This window comes from Fringilla coelebs, assembly GCF_963513975.1.
Source record: "Fringilla coelebs genome assembly, contig: SCAFFOLD_153, whole genome shotgun sequence".
In the NCBI taxonomy this organism is placed as follows: domain Eukaryota; kingdom Metazoa; phylum Chordata; class Aves; order Passeriformes; family Fringillidae; genus Fringilla; species Fringilla coelebs.
The window spans coordinates 167501-193843 of record NW_028167413.1 but is presented as its reverse complement, the minus strand read 5'-3'; the positions used below and the strand labels follow the sequence as shown (position 1 = coordinate 193843).

Below are 26343 nucleotides of genomic sequence, written 5' to 3'. Positions count from 1 at the left end.
TTTGGAATTTTTGAGATTTTTTTCTTTTAATTTCTGAGAATTTTTGGGGGATGTTTTGGAGAATTTTTTGGGGATTTTTGTGGGGATTTTCTGGGAATTTTTGGGAGAATTTTGGGGAATTATTTCGAATTTTTTGGTTTTTTTGTTTGAATTTCTGTGGATTTGGGGGGGATTTTCTGGGAATTTTTGGGAATTATTTGGAATTTCTTGGGTTTTTTGTTTTAATTTCTGAGGATTTTGGAGGATTTTTGTGGGGATTTTTGGGGATTTTTGGGGGGATTTTCTGGGAATTTTTGAGAATTATTTGGAATTTTTGAGGGGAGTTTTTTTAATTTCTGAGAATTTTTTGGGATGTTTTGGGGAATTTTTGTGGGATTTTTGTGGGGATTTTCTGGGAATTTTGGGGGATTTTTTGGGAATTATTTTGAAATTTTGTTGATTTTTTTTTTTAATTTCTGAGGATTTTTTGGATTTTTTGAGAATTTTTGGAGGATTCTTTGGGTATTTCTGGGAGAATTTTTGGGGGGATTTTTCGGGAATTCTTTTGAATTTCTGGGGTTTTTTGTTTTAATTTCTGAGGATTTCCTGGATTTTTTTGGGATTTTTGTGGGGGATTTTCTGGGAATTTTTGGGAGAATTTGGGGGGGATTTTTTGGGGGATTTTCGGGGAATTTTGGGGGGATTTTTTGGGAATTATTTTGAATTTTTGGGGTTTTTTTGTTTTAATTTCTGAGGATTTTGGGGGGATTTTTGTGGGGATTTTCTGGGAATTTTTGGGAGAATTTTGGGGAATTATTTGGAATTTTTGAGGTTTTTTGTTTTAATTTTTGAGGATTTTTGGGAATTTTTGTGGGGATTTTCTGGGAATTTTTGTGAGAGTTTTTGGGGAATTATTTGGAATTTCTGGGTTTTTTGTTTTAATTTCTGAGGATTTTGGAGGATTTTTGTGGGAATTTTTTGGGAATTTTTGAGAATTATTTGGAATTTTTGAGAGTTTTTTCTTTTAATTTCTGAGAATTTTTGGGGATGTTATGGAGAATTTTTTTGGGGATTTTTGTGGGGATTTTCTGAGAATTTTTGGAAGAATTTTGGGGAATTATATCAAATTTTTTTGGTTTTTTGTTTGAATTTCTGTGGATTTGGGGGGGATTTTCTGGGAATTTTTGGGAATTATTTCGATTTTTTGGGGTTTTTTTGTTTTAATTTCTGAGGATTTGGGGGGATTTTTGTGGGGGATTTTCTGGGAATTTTGGGGGGATTTTTTGGGAATTATTTGAAATTTTGTTGATTTTTTTTTAAATTTCTAAGGATTTTTTGGGATTTTTTGAGAATTTTTGGAGGATTTTTTGGGATTTTCTGGGAATTTTGGGGGGATTTTGGGGGGATTTTTTGGGAATTATTTTGAATTTTTGGGTTTTTTTTGTTTTAATTTCTGAGGATTTTGGAGGGATTTTTGTGGGGATTTTCTGGGAATTATTTGGAATTTTTAAGGGTTTTTTTTTTAATTTCTGAGAATTTTTGGGGAATTTTTGTGGGGATTTTCTGGGAATTTTTCTGAGAATTTTTGGGGGATTTGTGGGAGAATTTTGGGGGGATTTTTGGGGAATTATTTCGAATTTTTGGGGTTTTTTTGTTTTAATTTCTGAGGATTTTGGGGGGATTTTTGTGGGGATTTTCTGGGAATTTTCTGAGGATTTTGGGGAATTATTTGGAATTTTTGAGGATTTTTGTTTTAATTTTTGAGGATTTTTTGGAATTTTTGTGGGGATTTTCTGGGAATTTTTGTGAGAGTTTTTGTGAGAGTTTTTGGGGAATTATTTGGAATTTCTTGGGTTTTTTGTTTTAATTTCTGTGGATTTTGGAGATTTTTTGGGGGATTTGGGGGGGATTTTATGGGAATTTTGGGGGGATTTTTTGGGAATTCTTTTGAATTTCTGGGGGTTTTTGTTTTAATTTCTGAGGATTTTTGGGATGTTTTGGGGAATTTTGGGGGGATTTTTGTGGGGATTTTCTGGGAATTTTTGGGAGAATTTTTGGGGGATTTTGGGGATTTTCTGGGAATTTTCTGAGAAATTTGGGGGAATTTTGGGGGATTTTTTGGGAATTATTTGGAATTTTTGAGGGTTTTTTGTTTTAATTTCTGAGGATTTTGGGGGGGATTTTTGTGGGGATTTTCTGGGAATTTTGGGGGGATTTTTGTGGGGATTTTTTGGGAATTTTTGGGAATTATTTCAAATTTTGAGGGTTTTTTCTTTTAATTTCTGAGAATTTTTGGGGATGTTTTGGAGAATTTTTGGGGGGATTTTTGTGGGGATTTTCTGGGAATTATTTGGAATTTTTGAGGATTTTTTTTTAATTTCTGAGAATTTTTGGGGAATTTTTGTGGGGATTTTCTGGGAATTCTCTGGGGATTTTTGGGGTATGTTTTGGAAATTATTTTGAATTTTTTGGTTTTTTTGTTTGAATTTCTCAGGATTTTTGGGGGATTTTTGTGGGGATTTTTTAGGAATTTTTGGGAATTATTTCGAATTTTTGAGGTTTTTTTTTTTTAATTTCTGAGAATTTTTGGAGAATTTTCTGGGAATTTTCTGAGAATTTTGGGAGGATTTTGGGGAATTTTGGGGAATTTTTGGAGAAATTTTGGAGAATTTGGGGGGATTTTATGGGGACACATTTTTTTGGAATTTTTTGGGGAATTTTTGGGGTCACAGGTGGGAATTTGGGGAGAATTTTTAGGGGGATTTGATGGAATTTTTTGGGATTTGGGAGGAATTTTAGGGAGAATTTTTTGGGGATTTTTGGGAATGATTCCAAAATTTTTTCCTATTTTTTTAATTTCTGAGAATTTTTTGGGGATGTTTTGGAGAATTTTTGGGGGGGATTTTTTTTAGAATTTTGGGGAATTTTTGGAGAAATTTTGGAGAATTTGGGGGGATTTTATCCAAATTTTGGGGGGATTTTAGGTCGATTTTTTCCCTTTTTCTTTGGGATTTTTTGGGGATTTTTTTGAGTATTTTTGGTCGATTTTTTCTCTTTTCCTTTGGGATTTTTGGGGGATTTTTGGTCGATTTTTTCCCTTTTCCTTTGGGATTTTTTGGGGATTCTTGGTCGATTGTTTCCCTTTTTCTCTGTGATTTTTTTAGGATTTTTGGGGAATTTTTGGTCGATTTTTTCCCTTTTCCTTTGGGATTTTTGGGGAGATTTTTTACCAGATTTTTTGGGGGATTTTTGTTGAACTTTTCCCTTTTCCTTTGGGATTTTTGGGGATTTTTGGTCGATTTTTTTCCCTTTTTCTTTGGGATTTTTGGGGATTTTTGGTCGATATTTTCCCTTTTTCTTCACAATTTTTTGGGGATTTTTGGTCGATTTTTTCCCTTTTCCTTTGGGATTTTTTGGGGATTTTTGGTCGATTTTTTCCCTTTTCCTTTGGGATTTTTGGGGGATTTTTGGTCGATTTTTTTCCCTTTTTCTCTGCGATTTTTTTTGGATTTTTGGGGGGGATTTTTAGTCGATTTTTGGGGGATTTTTGGTCGATTTTTCCCCATTTTCTCTGTGATTTTTGGGGGGATTTTTGGTCGGGTTTTTTTTTATTTTGGGGGGATTTTTGGTCAATTTTTTTCCCTTTTTCTCTGCGATTTTTTGGGGATTTTTGGGGGGGATTTTTGGTCGATTTTTGGGGGATTTTTTTGAGGATTTTTGGTCGATTTTGGGATTTTTGGGGAATTTTTTTCAGGATTTTTGGTCGATTTTTTGGGGATTTTTTGGGGAATTTTGGGGGGATTTTTGGTCGATTTTTTTTTGATTTTTTTGAGGATTTTTGGTCGATTTTTTCTCATTTTCTCTGCGATTTTTGTGGGGATTTTTTGAGGAATTTCCCATTTTTTCCCCCATTTTCAGGTCCTGGCCAGGAGGATCCCCCCGGAGCAGCTCCTGGGGCTGCTCCTGGCTCTGCTGGAGGCCTGGGAGGATCCGGAGCGGAATTGCGCCCGCGCCGCCGCCGCCATCGGCAACGCCCTCATCCGGGAGAGGGGAGGGATCCTGCAGGAAAAGGTCCCCATCCCCAACATTCCCAACATTCCCAACATTCCCAGAATTCAGTCCCAAAAATTCCCAAAAATTCGGTCCCAAATTTCCCAAAATTCGGTCCTCAAAATTCCCAAAATTCCTGAAATTCAGTCCCAAAATTCCCAAAATTAATTCCCCACAATTCCCAAAATTCAGGCCCAAAAATTCCCAAAATTCCTGGAATTCAGTCCCAAAATTCCCCAAATTCCTCATCTGGGAGAGGACAGGGATCCTGCAGGAAAAGGTGGGAATTCCCAAAATTCTCAACACTCCCAAAATTTTGTCCCAAAATTCCTGAAATTTGGTCCCAAAATTCAGCCCAAATCTTCCCAAAATTCCCCAAATAAATCCCCAAATCAGCCTCAAAATTAATTCCCAAAATTCATTCCCAAAATTCCCAAAGTTTCTGCTCCAGGGGAGGGGAGGGATCCTGCAGGAAAAGGTCCCCATTCCCAACATTCCCAACTTTCCCAACGGGCCCAGAATTCCCAGAATTCATTCCCAAAAATTCCCAAAAATTTGGTCCCGAATTTCCCAGATTTCGGTTCCAAATTTCCCAAATTTCCCAAAATTCCGCCCCAAAATTCATTCCAAAAAATTCCCAAAGTTCAGTCCTGAAATTCCCCAAATTCCTCATCCGGGAGAGGGGAGGGATCCTGCAGGAAAAGGTCCCCATCCCCAACATTCCCAACATTCCAAACATTCCCAGAATTCAGTCCCAAAAATTCCCAAAAATTCAGTCCCAAATTTCCCAAAATTCAGTCCTCAAAATTCCCCAAATTCCTGAAATTCAGTCCCAAAATTCCCCAAATTAATTCCCCACAATTCCCAAAATTCGGGCCCAAAAATTCCCAAAATTCCTGGAATTCAGTTCCAAAATTCCCCAGATTAATTTCCCACAATTCCCAAAATTCATTCCCAAAATTTATTCCCAAAATTCACCCCCAAAATTCCTGAAATTCAGCCCCAAAAATTCACAAAATTCAGTCCGAAAATTCCTGAAATTCAGCCCCAAAATTCCCAAAATCAATTCTCAAAATTCCCAAAATAAGTCCTAAAAGAAGTCCCAAAATTAATTTCTCCAAATTCCTGAAATTCAGTCCCAAAATTCCCAAAATTGATTTTTCCGTTTGGAAAAACCTTTCAAAACCCCAATGATCCCAAGGATCCCAACTGGGATAATCCCAAGGATCCCATCAGGGATGATCCCAAGGATCCCATCCCAATGCCACCCAGGATGATCCCAAGGATCCCAACTGGGATGATCCCAAGGATCCCATCTGGAATGATCCCAAGGATCCCATCCCAATCCCACCCAGGATGATCCCAAGGATCCCATCCCGGATGATCCCAAGTGTCCCATCCCAATCCCACCCAGGATGATCCCAAGGATCCCATCAAGGATGATCCCAAGGATCCCATCCCTGATGATCCCAAGGATCCCATCCCTGATGACCCCAAGGATCCCATCGGGGATGATCCCACAGATCCCATCCCCGATGATCCGAAGTGTCCCACCATTTCCAAACCCCCTGGGCTGATCCCACAGATCCCATCCCAATCCCATCCAGGATGATCCCATGGATCCCATTGGGGATGATGCCACAGATCCCATCCCAATCCCATCGGGGATGATCCCACAGATCCCATCCCCGATGATCCCAAGTGTCCCACCATCCCCAAACCCCCCTGGGCTGATCCCATGGATCCCATCAGGGATGATCCCACAGATCCCATCAAGGATGATCCCACAGATCCCATCTGGGATGATCCCACAGATCCCATCAGGGATGATCCCATGGATCCCATCCCTGATGATCCCAAGTGTCCCACCATTCCAAATCCCCCCTGGGCTGATCCCACAGATCCCCTCAGGGATGATCCCATGGATCCCATCTCGTGTGATCCCACAGATCCCATCCCAATCCCATCTAGGATAATCCCACAGATCCCATCCCAAGGATCCCATCGGGGATGATACCAAGGATCCCATCCCTGATGATCCCAAGGATCTCATCAGGGCTGATCCCACAGATCCCATCCCCGATGATCCGAAGTGTCCCACCATTCCCAAACGCCCTGGGATGATCCCAAGGATCCCATCAGGGATGATCCCAAGTTTCCCACCATTTCCAAACCCCCTGGGCGGATCCCACAGATCCCATCCCCAGCCCCCTCAGGGATGATCCCATGGATCCCATTGGGGATGATGCCACAGATCCCATCCCAATCCCATCCAGGATCATTCCACAGATCCCATCCCCGATGATCCTAAGTGTCCCACCATTCCCAAACCCCCTGGGCCGATCCCACAGATCCCATCAGGGATGATCCCAAGGATTCCATCCCAGTCCCATCTAGGATGATCCCACAGATCCCATCCCAAGGATCCCATCAGGGATGATCCCAAGGATCCCATCAGGGATGATCCCAAGGATCCCATCTAGGATGATCCCACAGATCCCATCCCAAGGATCCCATCAGGGATGATCCCAAGGATTCCATCCCAGTCCCATCTAGGATGATCCCACAGATCCCATCCCAAGGATCCCATCGGGGATGATCCCAAGGATCCCACCCAGGATGATCCCAAGGATCCCATCAGGGCTGATCCCACAGATCCCATCAGGGATGATCCCAAGTGTCCCACCATTCCCAAACCCCCCTGGGATGATCCCAAGGATCCCATCCCCAACCCCCCCAGGGATGTTCCCATGGATCCCATCGGGGATGATCCCACAGATCCCATCCCGATGATCCCAAGTGTCCCACCATTCCCAAACCCCCTGGGCTGATCCCATAGATCCCATCGGGGATGATCCCACAGATCCCATCCCATAGATCCCATCAGGGATGATCCCAAGGATCCCACCCAGGATGATCCCAAGGATCCCAACTGGGATGGTCCCAAGGATCCCACCCAGGATGATCCCAAGGATCCCAACTGGGATGGTCCCAAGGATCCCATCCCAAACCCATTTGGTATAATTCCAGGGATCTCATCCCCAATCCCACCCAGGATGATCCCAAGGATCCCCTCAGGGATGATCCCAAGGATCCCATCCCAATCCCACCCAGGATGATCCCAACCGGGATGATCTCAAGGATCCCATCCCAAACCCATTCGGGATAATCCCATGGATCTCATCCCCAATCCATCCCCGATGATCCCAAGGATCCCATCGGGGATGATCCCATCAGGGATGATCCCAAGGACCCATCCCAGTCCCACCCAGGATGATCCCAAGGATCCCACACAGGATGATCCCAAGGATCCCATCCCAGTCCCACCCAGGATGATCCCAAGGATCCCACCCAGGATGATCCCAAGGATCCCATCCCAATCCCATCGGGGATGATCGCAAGGATCCCAACTGGGATGATCCCAAGGATCCCATCCCAGTCCCACCCAGGAGGATCCCAAGGATCCCAACTGGGATGGTCCCAAGGATCCCATCCCAAACCCATCCAGGATAATCCCATGGATCTCATCCCCAATCCCACCCAGGATGATCCCAAGGATCCCACTGGGGATGATCCCAACTGGGATGATCCCAAGGATCCCATCCCAATCCCACCCAGGATGATCCCATGCATCCCATCCGGGATGGTCCCAAGGACCCCACCCAGGATGGTCCCACAGATCCCATCCCAGTCCCACCCAGGATGATCCCAAGGATCCCAACTGGGATGGTCCCAAGGATCCCATCCCAAACCCATCCAGGATTATCCCATGGATCTCATCCCCAATCCCATCCCCGATGATCCCAAGGATCCCACGGGGGATGATCCCAAGGATCCCATCGGGGATGATTCCAAGGATCCCATCCCCGATGATTCCAAGGATCCCATCCCCGATGATCCCAGGGATCCCACCCCAAACCCATCAGGGATGTTCCCAAGGATCCCATCAAGGATAATCCCAAGGATCCCATCCCAAACCCACCCAGGATGATCCCAAGGATCCCACCCCAATCCCATCAGAGATGTTCCCAAGAATCCCATCAAGGATGATCCCAAGGATCCCATCCCCAATGATCCCAAGGATCCCAACTGGGATGATCCCAAGGATCCCATCCAGGATGATCCCAAGGATCCCACCCCAATCCCATCAGGGATGATCCCAAGGATCCCATCCAGGATGATCCCACGGATCCCATCAGGGATGATCCCAAGTGTCCCACCATTCCCCCTGGGCTGATCCCATGGATCCCATTGGGGATGATCCCAAGGATCCCATCAGGGATGATCCCAAGGATCTCATCAGGGATGATCCCAAGACTCCCATCTGGGGTGATCCCACAGATCTCATCCCAAGGATCCCATTGGGGATGAACCCACAGATCCCATTGGGGATGATCCCAAGTGTCCCACCATTCCCCCTGGGCTGGTCCCATGGATCCCATCAGGGATGATCCCAAGGATCTCATCAGGGATGATCCCAAGGATCCCATCCCTGATGATCCCATAGATCCCATTGGGGATGATCCCACAGATCCCATCCCTGATGATCCCAAGTTTCCCACCATTCCCAAACCGCCTGGGCTGATCCCACTGATCCCATCCCAATCTCATTGGGGATGATCCCAAGGATCCCATCTGGGATGATCCCACAGATCCCATCCCAAGGATCCCATTCAGGATGATGCCAAGGATCCCATCGGGGATGATTCCAAGTTTCCCACCATTCCCAAACCCCCTGGGCCGACCCCACAGATCCCATCCCAAGGATCCCATCGGGGATGATCCCATGGATCCCATCCCCGATGATCCCAAGTTTCCCACCATTCCCAAATCCCCTGGGCTGATCCCACAGATCCCATCCCCAACCCCCCCAGGGATGATCCCATGGATCCCATCTGGGATGATCCCAAGGATCTCATCCCTGATGATCCCAAGTGTCCCACCATTCCCAAACCCCCTGGGCTGATCCCAAGGATCCCATCAGGGATGATCCCAAGGATCCCATCTGGGGTGATCCCACAGATCCCATCCCAAGGATCCCATCCCCGATGATCCCAAGGATCCCATCCCCGATGATCCCAAGGATCCCATCCCCGATGATCCCAAGTGTCCCACCATTCCCAAACCCCCTGGGCTGATCCCATAGATCCCATCAGGGATGATCCCACAGATCCCATCAAGGATGATCCCCCAGATCCCATCGGGGATGATCCCACAGATCCCATCCCCAATGATCCCAAGTGTCCCACCATTCCCAAACCCCCTGGGCTGATTCCATGGATCCCATCAGGGACGATCCCACAGATCCCATCGGGGATGATCCCACAGATCCCATCGGGGATGATCCTACAGATCCCATCGGGGATGATCCCACAGATCCCATCCCCGATGATCCCAAGGATCCCATCCCTGATGATCCCGAGGATCCCATCCCCAATGACCCCAAGGATCCCATCCCCGATGATCCCAAGGATCCCATCCCCAATGACCCCAAGGATCCCATCCCTGATGATCCCAAGTTTCCCACCATCCCCACCCCCCCTGTGCCCATCCCCCCCGTCGTTCCCCCCTTTCCCATCCCCTCAGTGCCGTTTTCCCCGCAGGTTCCGGAGCTGCTGGTGGCGCTGCATGCGCGGCTGCAATCGCTGCAATCCCTGCAGTCCCTGCAGTCCCTGCATCCCCTGCAGCAGCAGCCGCAGCAGCGGGAGGAGGAGGAGGAGGCGTTGCTGGCGCTGGCGCGGGCGGCGCAGAGCGCGGTGCTGCTGCTGGCCCTGCAGCACCCCCAGGGCGTGGTGGGAGCCCTGCTGGGCAGCGCCCTGCCCTTCGACCGGTACGGCCGGGGCTAAGGCCGGGACTAAAGGGGGGATTAAAGGTGGGAGCCCTGCTGGGCAGCGCCCTGCCCTTCGACCGGTACGGCCGGGGCTAAGGCTGGGACTAAAGGGGGGACTAAAGGGGGGATTAAAGGTGGGCGCCCTGCTGGGCAGCGCCCTGCCCTTCGACCGGTACGGCCGGGCCGGGACTAAGGCTGGGACTAAGGCTGGGACTAGAGACGGGACTAGAGACGGGAGTAGAGACGGGAGTAGAGACGGGACTAGAGACGGGACTAGAGACGGGACTAGAGACGGGACTAGAGACGGGACTAGAGACGGGACTAGAGACGGGACTAGAGACGGGACTAGAGACGGGACTAGAGACGGGAGTAGAGACGGGAGTAGAGCGGGACTAGAGACGGGACTAGAGACGGGACTAGAGACGGGACTAGAGACGGGACTAGAGACGGGACTAGAGACGGGACTAGAGACGGGAGCAGAGCGGGACTAGAGACGGGACTAGAGACGGGACTAGAGACGGGACTAGAGACGGGACTAGAGCGGGACTAGAGACGGGACTAGAGACGGGACTAGAGCGGGACTAGAGACGGGATTAGAGACGGGACTAGAGACGGGACTAGAGACGGGAGCAGAGCGGGACTAGAGACGGGACTAGAGACGGGACTAGAGACGGGACTAGAGACGGGACTAGAGCGGGACTAGAGACGGGATTAGAGACGGGACTAGAGACGGGACTAGAGACGGGAGTAAAGGCGGGAGTAAAGACGGGAGTAAAGGCGGGACTAAAGGCGGGACTAAAGACGGGACTAAAGCCGGGACTAAAGGCGGGACTAAAGGGCAAATACAGGCCTGATCCCAAATACAGCCCTAAATCCAGCCCTGATCCCAATCCAGCCCCAAATCCAGCCCCAACCCCGAATCCAGACCTGATCCCAAATCCAGCCCCAACCCCAAATCCAGATCTGATCCCGAATCCATCCCCAATCCCAAATCCAGCCCTGATTCCAAATCCAGCCCCAATCCCAAATTCAGCCCCAAATCCAGCCCCGATCCCAAATCCAGCCCTGATCACAAATCCATCCCCAATCCCAAATCCAGCCCTGATCCTGAATACAGCCCTGATCCCAAATCCAGCCCTGATCCCAAATCCAGCCCTGATCCCAAATCCAGCCCTGATCCCGAATACAGCCCTGATCCCGAACACAGCCCCAAATCCAGCCCTGATCCCAATCCAGCCCCAAATCCAGCCCCAAATCCAGCCCCAAATCCAGCCCTGATCCCAATCCAGCCCCAAATCCAGCGCCAAATCCAGCCCTGATCCCAAATCCAGCCCCAAATACAGCCCCGACCCCAAATCCAGCCCTAATCCCGAATCCAGTTCCAAACACAGCCCCAACCCCAAATTCAGCCCTGATCCCGAATCCAGCCCCAAATCCAGCCCCAACCCCGAATACAGCCCTGATCCCAAATCCAGCCCCGAATCCATTCCCAAATCCCAAATACAGTCCTGGTCCCGAATCCAGCCCCAATCCCAAATCCAGCCCCAATCCCAAATCAAGACCCAAATCCATTCCCAAATCTCAAATCCAATATCCAGCCCCAAATCTAATATCCAATCCCAAATCCAGCCCCAATCCCAAATCCAACCCCAATCCCAAATCCAGCCCCAATCCCAAATCCAGCCCCAATCCCAAATCCAGCCCCAATCCCAAATCCAGTCCCAGCCCCAATCCCAAATCCAGCCCCAATCCCAAATCCAGCCCCAATCCCAAATCCAGCCCCAATCCCAAATCCAGCCCCAATCCCAAATCCAGTCCCAGCCCCAATCCCAAATTCCATTTTTTATCCTCTTTTCATCCCATTTTTTTCCCAGATATTTCTGTAAATTCCCATTTTTATCCCATTTTCCCCCCAGAAATCCCCATTTTACCCCAGAAATTCCCATTTTTACCCCACAAATCCCCATTTTCCCCCACAAATCCCCATTTCCCCGGATAAATTCCCATTTTCACCCATTTTACCCCATTTTTACCCATTTTCCCCCACAAATCCCCACTTTTATCCCATCTTTCCCCCAGAAATTCCCATTTTTACCCATTTTTCCCCCACAAATCCCCATTTTCCCCCACAAATCCCCATTTTCCCCCACAAATCCCAATTTCCCCCCATAAATCCCCATTTTACCCTATAAATTCCCATTTTACCCCAGAAATTCCCATTTTTACCCATTTTTACCCCATTTTTACCCATTTTTTCCCCATAAATCCCCATTTTACCCCAGAAATTCCCATTTTTGCCCATTTCCCCCCAGAATTTCCCATTTTTACCCCATAAATCCCCATTTTTCTCCCAGAAGTTCCCCATTTTTACCCATTTAACCCCAGAAATTCCCATTTTTATCCCATTTTTCCCCTACAAATCCCCATTTCCCCCCGTTTATTCCCCATTTTTCCCCCATAAATTCCCATTTTTACCCCACAAATCCCCATTTTTATCCCATTTTTACCCCACAAATTCCCATTTTTACCCCATAAATTCCCCATTTTCACCCATTTTCCCCCATAAATTCCCTTTTTCCCCATTTTCCCCCCACAAATCCCCATTTCCCCCCGTTTATTCCCCATTTTTCCCCCATAAATTCCCATTTTCCCCCAGAAATCCCCATTTCCACCCGAATTTCCCATTTTTACCCCATAAATTCCCCATAAATCCCCATTTTCCCCCACAAATCCCCATTTTTATCCCATTTTTCCCCCACAAATCCCCATTCCCCCCATAAATCCCCATTTTTACCCCATAGATTCCCTATTTTTTACTCATTTTTACCCCATAAATCCCCATTCTACCCCAGAAATTACCAATTTTTCCCCCAGAAGTTCCCATTTTTACCTATTTTCCCCCACAAATCCCCATTTTCCCAAAAAAAATCCCCATTTTCCCCCATAAATTCCCATTTTCCCCCATAAATCCCCATTTTTACCCCAGAAATCCCCATTTTCCCCCATAAATCCCCATTTTACCCCACAAATCCCCATTTTACCCCACAAATCCCCATTTCCCCCAAAAAATCCCCATTTTCCCCCATAAATTCCCCATTTTTACCCCATAAATCCCCATTTTCCCCCATAAATCCCCATTTTCCCCCATAATTCCCCATTTTTACCCGATAAATCCCCATTTTTACCCCATAAATCCCCATTTTCCCCCACAAATCCCCATTTTTACCCGATAAATCCCCATTTTTACCCCATAAATCCCCATTTTCCCCCATAAATCCCCCTTTTTCACCATAAATCCCCATTTTCCCCCACAAATCCCCATTTTTACCCGATAAATCCCCATTTTTACCCCATAAATCCCCATTTTCCCCCATAAATCCCCCTTTTCCTCCACAAATCCCCATTTTCCCCCACAAATCCCCATTTTCCCCCATAAATTCCCTTTTTTCCCCCATAAATTCCCATTTTTACCCCATAATTCCCCATTTTTCCCTCATAATTCCCCATTTTACCCCAGAAATTCCCATTTTCCCCCTGAAATCCCCATTTTCCCCCACAAATCCCCATTTTCCTCCCATAAATTCCCATTTTTACCCCATAAATCCCCATTTTCCCCCCAGAATTTCTCATTTTTACCCCATAAATTCCCATTTTACCCCAGAAATACCCATTTTTACCCATTTTACCCCATAAATTCCCATTTTTATCCCACAAATCCCCATTTCCCCCCACAAATCCCCATTTTCCCCATAAAATCCCATTTTTATCCCATTTTTACCCCATAAATTCCCCATTTTACCCATTTTACCCCATAAATTCCCATTTTTATCCCGTTTTTCCCCCAGAAGTTCCCCATTTTTACCCATTTTCCCCCAGAAATCCCCATTTCCCCCCACAAATCCCCATTTTACCCCAGAAATTCCCCATTTTCCCCCGAGAAATTCCCATTTTTACCCATTTTTACCCCATAAATTCCCCATTTTACCCCATACATTCCCATTTTTACCCCAAAAATTCTGATTTTCCCCCACAAATCCCCATTTTCCCCCAGAATTTCCCATTTTTACCCATTTTTACCCCACAAATTCCCATTTTTACCCCAGAAACCCCCATTTTACCCCAGAAATTAGCCATTTTTGCCCTAGAAATTCCCATTTTATCCCATTTTTCCCCCAGAAATTCCCATTTCCCCCCAGAATTTCCAATTTTCCCCCCACAAATTCCCATTTTCACCCCACAAATCCCCATTTTCCCCCACAAATCCCCATTTTTACCCCATAAATCCCCATTTTCCCCCATAAATCCCCATTTTCCCCCAGAAATTCCCATTTTCCCCCGTAAATCCCCATTTCCCCCCATAAATCCCCATATTCCCCCACAAATCCCCATTTTTACCCATAAATCCCCATTTTACCCCATAAATCCCCATTTTCCCCCATAAATCCCCCTTTTCCTCCACAAATCCCCCTTTTCCTCCATAAATCCCCATTTTACCCCATAAATTCCCATTTTTACCCCATAAATCCCCATTTTCCCCCATAAATTCCCATTTTCCCCCATAAATCCCCTTTTTACCCCATAAATTCCCCATTTTTCCCCACAAATCCCCATTTTCCCCCACAAATCCCCTTTTTACCCCATAAATTCCCCATTTTACCCCAGAAATTCCCATTTTCCCCCATAAATTCCCATTTTCCCCCAGAATTTCCCATTTTTACCCATTTTTACCCCACAAATTCCCATTTTTACCCCAGAAACCCCCATTTTACCCCAGAAATTAGCCATTTTTGCCCTAGAAATTCCCATTTTTATCCATTTTTCCCCCAGAAATTCCCATTTCCCCCCCGAATTTCCCATTTTTATCCCATTTTTACCCCCCAAATCCCCATTTTTACCCCATAAATTCCCCATTTCCCCCCATTTTTCCCCCACAAATTCCCATTTCCCCCCACAAATCCCCATTTTTCCCCCACAAATCCCCATTTTATCCCACAAATCCCCATTTTCCCCCATAAATCCCCATTTTCCCCCCGAATTTTCCATTTTTACCCCATAAATTCCCCATAAATCCCCATTTTCCCCCACAAATCCCCATTTTTATCCCATTTTTCCCCCTCAAATCCCCATTCCCCCCATAAATCCCCATTTTTACCCCATAGATTCCCTATTTTTTACCCATTTTTACCCCATAAATCCCCATTCTACCCCAGAAATTACCAATTTTTGCCCCAGAAATTCCCATTTTTACCCATTTTTTCCCCACAAATCCCCATTTTCCCCCCACAAATCCCCATTCTTATCCCATTTTCCCCCCACAAATCCCCATTTTCTCCCACAAATCCCCATTTTTACCCCAGAAATTCCCATTTTTTCCTATTTTTACCCCATTTTTACCCATTTTCCCCCCCCAAATCCCCATTTCCCCCCCCCAAATCCCCATTTCCCCCCGTTTATTCCCCATTTTCCCCCCACAAATCCCCATTTTACCCCCAGAATTTTCCATTTTTCCTCCACAAATCCCCATTTCCCCCCATAAATTCCCTTTTTTATCCCATTTTCCCCCATAAATTCCCTTTTTTATCCCATTTCCCCCCGTTTATTCCCCATTTTCCCCCATTTTTACCCCATTTCTCCCCCCAGCCCCACCCGTTCCATGTGGCGGGCTCTGGGCGCGGAGCCCTGGCTGAGCTCTCGGGTGCTGGAGCAGCTGCTGGAGCGGCTGGGCCCCCATAAATCCCCATTTTTGCCCATTTTCCCCCATAAATCCCCATTTTCCCCCACAAATCCCCATTTTCCCCCATAAATCCCCATTTTCCCCCACAAATCCCCATTTTCCCCCATAAATCCCCATTTTCCCCCATTTTCCCCCGATAAATTCCCATTTTTTCCCCCCAGCCCCACGCGTTCCATGTGGCGGGCTCTGGGCGCGGAGCCCTGGCTGAGCTCTCGGGTGCTGGAGCAGCTCCTGGAGCGGCTGGGCCCCCATAAATCCCCATTTTCCCCCATAAATCCCCATTTTCCCCCATAAATCCCCATTTTCCCCCATTTTTCCCCCGTTTTTCCCCCCCAGCCCCACCCGTTCCATGTGGCGGGCTCTGGGCGCGGAGCCCTGGCTGAGCTCTCGGGTGCTGGAGCAGCTGCTGGAGCGGCTGGGCCCCCATAAATTCCCATTTTTATCCCATTTTTACCCCATTTTCCCCCGTTTTTACCCTATTTATCCCCCCCAGCCCCACGTGTTCCATGTGGCGGGCTCTGGGCGCGGAGCCCTGGCTGAGCTCTCGGGTGCTGGAGCAGCTGCTGGAGCGGCTGGGCCGGGAGGTTCCCTTCAAGGAGAGCAACAAATCCCTCCTGCCCGGGGGCAGCGCCCAGCGCGTGGCCACCGCCCTGCCCCTGGCCGTGAGTATCCGGGACATGCCCAGAGAATTCCCAGGGAATTCCCAAAAAACAAACCGAGACATTCCCAGGGAATTCCCAAAGAATCTCCAAAAAATAAACCGAGACATTCCCAAAGAATTCCCAAAGAATCTCCAAAAAATAAACCGAGACATTCCCAGGGAATTCCCAAAAAAATAAACCAAAACATTCCCAGGGAATTTCCAAAAAATCCCCAAAAAATAAACCGAGAAATTCCCAGGGAATTCCCAAAGAATAAACTGAGAAATTCCCAGGGAATTCCCAAAGAATCCCCAAAAAATAAACCTAGACATTCCCAAAAAATAAACCTAGAAATTCCCAGGGAATTCCCAAAAAATCCCCAAAAAATAAACCCAGAAAGTCCCAGGGAATTCCCAAAAAATCCCCAAAAAATAAACCGAGAAATTCCCAAAGAATTCCCAAAAAATAAACCGAGACATTCCCAGGGAATTCCCAAAAAATGAACCTAAACATTCCCAGGGAATTCCCAAAAAATAAACCTCAACATTCCCAAGGAATTCCCAAAAAATAAACCTCAACATTCCCAGGGAAGTCCCAAAAAAATCCCCTCCAAAATACCAAAAAAATTGGCAAAAAATTCCCCAAAATTTTCCCCCAAAATTCCCAAGGAATACCTCAAAAAAAAAGCCCCAAAAATTCCCAGGGAATTCCCAAAAAATGAACCTCAACATTCCCAGGGAATTCCCAAAGAATCCCCAAAAAATAAACCGAGAAATTCCCAGGGAATTCCAAAAAAATAAACCTCAACATTCCCAAGGAATTCCCCCAAAAGTTCCCCAAAAATTCCCAAGGAATTCCCCCAAAATTTCCTAAGGAATCCCTAACAAATTCTCAAAAAATTCCCAGGGAATTCCTAAAAAAATTTCCCAAGGAATTGCCTAAAAAAATTCCAACAAAATTTCTCCAGAAAACCCCAGATCATGGGAGAAAACCCCAAATCCATGGGAATTCCATCCCCCAAAAAAACCAAATCCACCAGAATTCCAAGAGAAAAACCCCAAATCCATGGGAATTCTATCCCCAAAAAAACCAAATCCACCAGAATTCCAAGAGAAAAACCCCAAATCCATGGGAGAGAACCCCAAATCCACGGGGAAAAAATCCAAATCCATGGGAATTCTAACAGGAAAAACCCCAAATCCATGGGAGAAACCCCCAAATCCATGGGAATTCCATCAGGAAAAACCCCAAATCCATGGGAATTCCAGCAGGAAAATCCCCAAATCCCTGGGAGAAAACCCCAAATCCATAGGAGAAAACCCCAAATCCATGGGAATTCCAACAGGAAAACCCCAAATCCACGGGAATTCCAGCAGGAAAAATCCCAAATCCCTGGGAATTCCAGCTGGGACACCCCCAAATCCATGGGAATTCCAGCAGGAAAAACCCCATATCCCTGGGAGAAAACCCCAAATCCATGGGAATTCCAACAGGAAAAACCCCAAATCCGTTGGAGAAAACCCCTTTTCTGTGGGAGAAAAAACCCAAATCCATGGGAGAAACCCCCAAATCCACGGGAATTCCAACGGGAAAATCCCCAAATCCATAGGAGGAAACCCAAAATCCATGGGGAAAAAACCCAAATCCACGGGAATTCTAACAGGAAAAACCCCAAATCCATGGGAGAAACCCCGAAATCCATGGGAATTCCAGCAGGAAAAAACCCAAATCCATGGGAGAAAACCCCAAATCCACGGGAAAAAAATCCAAATCCATGGGAATTCCATCAGGAAAAACCCCAAATCCATGGGAATTTCAACAGGAAAAGTCCCAAATCCGTTGGAGAAAACCCCAATTCTGTGGGAGAAGAAGCCCAAATCCATGGGAGAAACCCCCAAATCCACGGGAATTCCAATGGGAAAACCCTAAATCCCTGGGAGAAAACCCCAAATCCATGGGGAGAAAACCCAAATCCATGGGGAGAAAACCCAAATCCATGGGAATTCTAGCAGGAAAAACCCCAAATCCATAGGAGGAAACCCAAAATCCATGGGAAAAAACCAAAAATGCACCGGAATTCCATGAGGAAAATCCCCAAATCCGCGGGAATTCCGTCACGCAAACCCGACTCGGCGGTGTCTCCAGCAGGGGTTAACCTCGGGCCGGGGGAAGGGGCAGCATTCCCTCTTTTCCCGGCGTTTTTCCGGCGGTTCCCCGGAGATTCCCGCTTTTCCCTGGCAGGCCACGCTGGCCCTGGATGAGCTCATGTCTGTGCCGGAGGCGGCGGCCGCGGTCCTGGAGCGCTTCCCGGAGCTCTTCCCGGCGCTGCTGCTGCGCCTCGGCTGCACCCTGGGCGTGCGGCTGCCCCGGGCCCTGCAGGGCCGCGACAGGGAGCTGCAGCCCTGCAGGTGGGGAAAAAGTGGGAAAAAAATGGGAATTTTGTGGGGGAAAATGGGAATTTTGTGAGGGAAAAGTGGGGATTCCCTGGGGGCGCGGCTGCCCCGGGCCATGCAGGGCCGCGACAGGGACCTGCAGCCCTGCAGGTGGGGAATGGGGGAAAGTGGGAATTTTGTGAGGGAAAAGTGGAGATTTTGTGAGGGAAAAAAGGGAATTCCCAGGGGGTGCGGCTGCCCCGGGCCCTGCAGGTGAGGAAATGGGGGAAAGTGGGAATTTTGTGAGGGAAAAGTGGGGATTTTGTGAGGGAAAAGTGGCGGAAAATGGGAATTTTGTGAGGGAAAAGGGGGATTTTGTGCAGAAAAGGGGGGATTTTGTGGGGAAAAGGGTAATTCCAAGGAGCTCTTCCTGGCGCTGTTGCTGCGCCTCGGCTGCACCCTGGGCGTGCGGCTGCCCCGGGCCCTGCAGGGCCGCGACAGGGACCTGCAGCCCTGCAGGTGGGGAAAAAGTGGGAAAAAAGTGGGAATTTTGTGGGGGAAAAGTGGGGATTTTGTGAGGGAAAAGTGTGGATTCCCTGGGCGTGCGGCTGCCCCGGGCCCTGCAGGGCCGCGACAGGGACCTGCAGCCCTGCAGGTGGGGAATGGGGGAAAGTGGGAATTTTGTGAGGGAAAAGTGGGGATTCCCAGGGGGTGCGGCTGTCCCGGGCCCTGCAGGTGAGGAAATGGGGGAAAGTGGGGATTTTGTGAGGGAAAAGTGGGGATTTTGTGAGGGAAAAGTGGGGATTCCCTGGGCGTGCGGCTGCCCCGGGCCCTGCAGGGCCACGACAGGGACCTGCAGCCCTGCAGGTGGGGAAAAAGTGGGGAAAAAATGGGAATTTTGTGGGGAAAAATGGGGATATTGTGAGAGAAAAGTGGGGGAAAATGGGGATTTTGTGAGGGAAAAGTGGGGGGAAAAGGGGAATTTTGTGAGGGAAAAGTGGGGGGAAAATGGGAATTTTGTGAGGGAAAAACAGGAATTTTGTAAGGGAAAAGAGGGAATTTTGTGAGGGAAAAGGGGAGATTCCCTGAGCGTGCGGCTGCCCAGAGCCCTGCAGGGCTGGGACAGGGACAGGGCCAGGCTGCAGCCCTGGAGGTAGGGAATAGGGGAAAAGTGGGGAAAAAATGGGAATTTTATAGGGAAAAGGGGGGATTTTGTGAGGAAAAGTGGGAATTTGGGGGGGAAAAGGATAATTCCAGGGGGCTCTTCCCGGCGCTGCTGCTGCTCCTCGGCTGCACCCTGGGCGTGCGGCTGCCCCGCGCCCTGCAGGGCCGCGACAGGGACCTGCAGCCCTGCAGGTGGGGAAAAAGCGGGAAAAAAATGGGAATTTTGTGGGGAAAAATGGGAATTTTGTGAGGGAAAAGTGGGGATGCCCTGGGGGTGCGGCTGCCCCAAGCCCTGCAGGGCCGCGACAGGGACCTGCAGCCCTGCAGGTGGGGAATGGGGGAAAGTGGGAAAAAATGGGAATTTTGTGGGGAAAATGGGAATTTTGTGAGGGAAAAGTGGGGGGAAATGGGGATTTTGTGAGGGAAAAGTGGGGGGAAATGGGGATTTTGTAAGGGAAAAGTGGGGGGAAATGGGGATATTGTGAGGGAAAAGTGGGGAAAAAAAGGGAATTTTGTGAGGGAAAAGTGGGGGGAAATGGGGATTTTGTGAGGGAAAATGGGGATTTTGTGAGGGAAAATGGGGATTTTGTAAGGGAAAAGTGGGGATTTTGTGAGGGAAAAGTGGGGGAAATGGGAATTTTGTGAGGGAAAAGGGGAGATTCCCTGAGCGTGCGGCTGCCCAGAGCCCTGCAGGGCTGGGACAGGGACAGGGCCAGGCTGCAGCCCTGGAGGTAGGGAATGGGGGAAAAGTGGGGATTTTGTGAGGGAAAAGTGGGGAAAATGGGGATTTTGTGCGGGAAAAGTGAGGAAAGTGGGAATTTTGTGAGGGAAAAGTTGGAATTTTGTGAGGGAAAAGTGGGGGAAATGGGAATTTTGTGAGGGAAAAGGGGAGATTCCCTGAGCATGCGGCTGCCCAGAGCCCTGCAGGGCTGTGACAGGGACAGGGCTGGGCTGCAGCTCTGGAGGTAGGGAATGGGGGAAAAGTGGGGATTTTGGGAGGGTAAAGAGGGGAAAAGTGGGAGTTTTGTGAGGGAAAAGTGGGGGGAAAAAATGGCGATTTTGTGAGGAGAAAGTGGTGGAAAATGGGGATTTTGTGGGGGAAAAGTGGGAATTTTGTGAGGGAAAAGTGGGGGAAATGGGAATTTTGTGAGGGAAAAGGGGAGATTCCCTGAGCGTGCGGCTGCCCAGAGCCCTTCAGGGCTGGGACAGGGACAGGGCCGGGCTGCAGCCCTGGAGGTAGGGAATAGGGGAAAAGTGGGGAAAAAAAGGGAATTTTATGGGGAAAAGGGGGATTTTGTGCAGAAAAGGGGGAATTTTGTGGGGAAAAGGGGGAATTTTGTGGGGAAAAGGATAATTCCAGGGGGCTCTTCCCGGCGCTGTTGCTGCGCCTCGGCTGCGCCCTGGGCGTGCGGCTGCCCCGGGCCCTGCAGGGCCGCGACAGGGAGCTGCAGCCCTGCAGGTGGGGAAAAAGTGGGGGAAAAAGTGGGGAAAAAATGGGAATTTTGTGGGGAAAAATGGGAATTTTGTGGGGAAAAGTGGGGAAAATGGGGATTTTGTGAGGGAAAAGTGGGGATTTTGTGAGGGAATATGCGAATTTTGTGAGGCAAAAGTGGGGGAAAACGGGAATTTTGTGAGGGAAAAGTGGGGAAAAATTGGGATTTTGTGAGGGAAAAGTGGGGTAAAAATGGGAATTTTGTGAGAGAAAAGTGGGGGGGAAATAGGAATTTTGGGAGGGAAAAGTGGGGGATAATAGGAATTTTGGGAGGGAAAAGTGGGGGAAAATGGGAATTTTGTGGGGAAAAATGGGGATTTTGTGAGGGAAAAGTGGGGATTCCCTGGGGGTGCGGCTGCCCCGGGCCCTGCAGGGCCGTGACAGGGACCTGCAGCCCTGCAGGTGGGGAAATTGGGGAAATAGGCAATTCTGTGAGGGGGAAGTGGGGAAAATGGGAATTTTGTGGGGGAAAAGTGGGGGGGAAATGGGAATTTTGTGAGGGAAAAGTCGGAGGAAATGGGAATTTTGTGGGGAAAAGTGTGGAAAATGGGAATTTTGTTGGGAAAAGTGGGGGGAAAATGGGAATTTTGTGGGGAAAAGTGGGGGAAAATGGGAATTTTGTGAGGGAAAAGGGGGAGAAAATGGGAATTTTGTGAGGGAAAAGTGGAGGAATATACGGAAATTTTGTGGGGAAAAGTGGGGATATTTTGGGGAAAATTTGGGATTCCCTGGCAAAAAGGGGGGAAATGAGAATTCCCTGGGCAAAAGTGGAGATTCTAAGGGGGAAAGGGGGAGGAAAGCGAGGAAAAGGGGGGGGAAAAGTAGGAATTCCATGGGAGAAAGTGGGAATTCCGTGAGGATTCCATGGAGAAAGGTGAGAATTTTATGGGGGAAAGTGGGGAAAGGGTGGGAATTCTGTGGAGGATTCTGTGGGGAAAAGTGGGAATTCCTTGGGGGAAAGTGGGGAAAAGTGGAGATTCCCTGGGGAAAAATGGGAATTTGGGGGGGAAAAAGGGGGAATTTTGTGGGGAAAAAGTGGGAAATTCCTGGGGAAAAGGGGGGATTTTGTGGGGAAAAGTGGGAAATTCTATGGGGAAAAGTGGGAATTCCATGGGGAAATGTGGGAATTCCATGGGAAAAGGTGGGAATTCCTTGGAAAATTCCATGGGAAAAGGGGATTTGGGGGGGAAAACGGGGCGGGGTGATGGGGTTTGTGGGATTGTTGGGATAATGGGATAATGGCATCCATGGGATGGGATTTATGGGATTTATGGGATGGGATGGAATCCAGGGGATTGATGGGATTGATGGGATAATGGGATGAGATTTATGGGAATTATGGTATGGGATGGGTTGGGGGGATGGGATTAATGGGATTGATGGGATAATGGGATGGAGGGGATGGGATTGGGAATGGGAACAATGGGATGGAATTGGATGGGATTGATGGGATTGATGGGATTCATGGGATGGGATCTGTGGATAATGGGATCATGGGGTGGATGGGATGGGATGGTGGGATAGCATGGAAACCAGGGATTGGGATCCAAGGCTGGGATTGGGAATTTGGGCAGCAGGAGTGGGACGGAGCATCCCGAGCAGGGTTGGGGTGTTGGAGCAGATTCCCAAAAAAAGGAGGAATGAGGGAGGGAATTCCAGGGAAACCGGGGCTGCCCCGTCCCTGGAATTGTCCCATGGAAAAATTGGGAATGGGGTGATCCCAAAACTCCCTCCATCCCAAACCAGCCCGGATTTCCATGGACTTGCCCCATGGGAATGGGATCATCCCTGGGATTGTCCCATGGGAATGGGATCATCCCTAAATCCCCTCCATTCCCACCCCATTCCCACATTCCCTGATTTCCCAAGCCCGCCTGATCCCGAGCTTTCCTTAATTAGTCCTTAATTAATCCCGGAGGCTCCAAGGCCTCTCCAGCCCTCTGGGATTTTTTTTTTCCCGGGAATTCTGCCCTTTTCATTCCTTTTCCCACTTTTCCCTGCGCCATGCAAAACAGAGAAAGCTCCACAGGGATCCCTCCAGCTCCTCTGGGGGATTTTTTTGGGAAAACTCTTGGATTTTCCATCAGGAATCCACCTTAGGGCCTCTTCCTTGAGTTTTCCCCATGGGATCCTGGATCCTTTGGAATCACGGAATGGCCGAGGTTGGAAAACCTCTGGGATGATCCCATCCCATCCAGCCATGAATCCAAGGATGCTCCAGATCCCAGGGAATGTTTCCCAGGGAAATTCAGGAAATCTGGGATCCATTTTCCACCGTTATCCCCAAACTTCCAGCATTCCAGAGGCTGCCCTGGAATCCTTGGGGTTCTCCCACCCCCCCCACAAATTCCAGGGGAATGGGACAAATCCCGATGGGGAAATCTGGGACGGCAGCTCCGAGGGGCAATCCCGAATCCCGGATTCCCTTCGTGTGTGGGATCCCCGTTCCGACAGCCGGGATTTATCCCTGGCTCCCCTTCCCGGTGTTTTGACGGGATAACGGATCTGTTCCAGATGTTGCTCGGCGGCACAACAGTCCCAGCGCTATAAATCGCTCGTTCCATGAAAAACAAATTTCCCTCAAGTAGCTCCGGAGTTTTTCCCTTCCCATTTTTTTGTCTCGGATCCCGTTCCCGGTGCGCTGGGATGGCTCCAACTCTGGCGTTCCCGGCGTCCCCCGGGCACGGAATTCCCTTGGGATATCCTGGATGGAGCCAGAGCCAAACCCGAGTCCAATCCCAAACCCAGTCCCAAATCCAATTCCAAATCCAGTGCCAGATCCAATCCCAAGCCCACTCCCAGATCCAATCCGAAACTCAATCAGAATCCAATTCCAGATCCAATCCCAGATCCAACCCCAAATCCAATCCCAAATCCAATCCCAGATCCAGTCCTAAACTCAGTCAGAATCCAACCCCAAATCCAATCCCAAATCCAATCCCAAATCCAATCACAAATCCAATCCCAAACCCGATCCCAGATCCAGTCCTAAACTCAGTCAGAATCCAATTCCAAATCCAATCCCAAATCCAATCCCAAATCCACCCCAGATGCAATCCCAGATCCAATCCTGAATCCAGTCCCAAATCCAATCCCACATCCAATCCCAAATCCAACCCTAAATCCAATTCCAAACCAAATCCCAGATCCAATCCCGAATCCATTCCCAACCCAATCCCAGATCCAATCCTAAACTCAGTCAGAATCCAATCCTAGATCCAATCTCAAATCCACCCCAGATCCAATCCCAAATCCAATCCCAAATCCAGTCCTAAATCCATTTCCAAACCCAATCCCAGATCCAATCCCAAATCAAATCCTGAATCCACCCCCGATCCAATCCCAAATCCAATCCCAAACCCAATCCCAAATCCAGTCCTAAATCCATTTCCAAACCCAATCCCAGATCCCATCCCAAATCCAATCCCAAATCCAATCCCAAATCAAATCCTGAATCCATTCCTGAATCCAGTCCCAAATCCAGTCCCAAACCCAATCCCAGATCCAATCCTGAATGCAATCCCAAACCCAATCCCAGATCCAATCCTAAACTCAATCAGAATCCAATCCCAAACCCAATCCCGATTCCAATCCTGAATCCAATCCAAATCCAATCTTGAATCCAATCTTGAATCCAATCCTGAATCCAATCCAGATCCAATCCCAGATCCAATCCCAAACCCAATCCCAGATCCAGTCCTAAACTCGGTCAGAGTCCAATTCCAAATCCAATCCCAAATCCACCCCAGAGGCAATCCCAGATCCAATCCTGAATCCAGTCCCAAATCCAATCCTACATCCAATCCCAAATCCAACCCTAAATCCAATTCCAAACCAAATCCCAGATCCAAACCCGAATCCATTCCCAACCCAATCCCAGATCCAATCCTAAACTCAGTCAGAATCCAGTCCTAGATCCAATCTCAAATCCACCCCAGATCCAATCCCAAATCCAATCCCAAACCCAATCCCAAATCCAGTCCTAAATCCATTTCCAAACCCCATCCCAGATCCAATCCCAAATCAAATCCTGAATCCAATCCCAAATCCAGTCCCAAATCCAATCCCAGATCCAATCCTGAATGCAATCCCAAACCTGATCCCAGATCCAATCCTAAACTCAATCAGAATCCAATCCCAAACCCAATCCCAATTCCAATCCTGAATCCAATCCAAGCCCAATCCCAAATCCAATCCTGAATCCAATCCAAATCCAATCCCAAACCCAATCCCAAATCAAATCCCAAATCCAATCCTGAATCCAATCCAAATCCAATCCCAAACCCAATCCCAAATCTAATCCCAAATCCAATCCCAGATCCAATCCCAAACCCAATCCCAGATCTAATCCTAAACTCAATCAGAATCCAGTCCCAAACCCAATCCCGATTCCAATCCTGAATCCAATCCAAATCCAATCCCAAACCCAATCCCAAATCCGATCCCAAATCCATTTGCAGCCCCAATCCCAAAGCCAATCCCAAACTGAATCTGAATCCAACCCCAGATCCAATCTCGAATCCAGTGTTGATCCCAATCCCGAATCCAATCCCAAATCCGATCCCGATCCCCTTTTCCAGCTGTGCCGTGCAGACGTTGAAGGCGATGCTGGCGCGGGCCGGGAACGACGACGTCGTCCAGGACGTGGGAAGCGCCGGGGGCTGGGAACTGATGGAAATTCCCGAGCGGCACCACGACGGAATCGCCCTCCTGGCCAGGTAGGGAATTCTGGGGGGGCTCCCCGGGGAATTCCGGGGGTTTGGGCTGGGGTGGGATCGTTTTCCTCCTGGGAATGCGGAGGGACGGAGGCAGCTGGAGCTGGAAGTGGGACCCGCTGAGGAATTCCCAGTGTCACCCATCCCAAAATGGAATTCCCAGTGTCTCCAATCCCAGTATGGAATTCCCAGTGTCTCCCATCCCAGTATGGAATTCCCAGTGTCATTGATCCCAGTATGGAATCCCCAGTGTTATTAATCCCAGTATGGAATTCCCGGTGTCATTGATCCCAGTATGGAATTCCCAGTCTCACCCATCCCAGTATGGAATTCCCAGTGTCTCCAATCCCAGTACGGAATTCCCAG

General features: G+C 48.3%; 1 protein-coding gene across 1 annotated transcript in view; it reads left to right on the top strand.

Moving 5' to 3' along the window:
• MROH1 (maestro heat like repeat family member 1) overlaps window positions 1-26343 on the top strand; it is a gene marked incomplete at its 5' end in the record, with an annotated part of 113623 nt that overhangs the window by 55428 nt on the left and 31852 nt on the right. The window contains 6 exons of the mRNA XM_084227466.1: window positions 3898-4121; window positions 4673-4733; window positions 9633-9859; window positions 16087-16255; window positions 18476-18642; window positions 25843-25980. Of these exons, the coding sequence (XP_084083592.1) occupies window positions 3898-4121; window positions 4673-4733; window positions 9633-9859; window positions 16087-16255; window positions 18476-18642; window positions 25843-25980 (986 nt within the window). The remainder of the gene's footprint in view (window positions 1-3897; window positions 4122-4672; window positions 4734-9632; window positions 9860-16086; window positions 16256-18475; window positions 18643-25842; window positions 25981-26343) is intronic.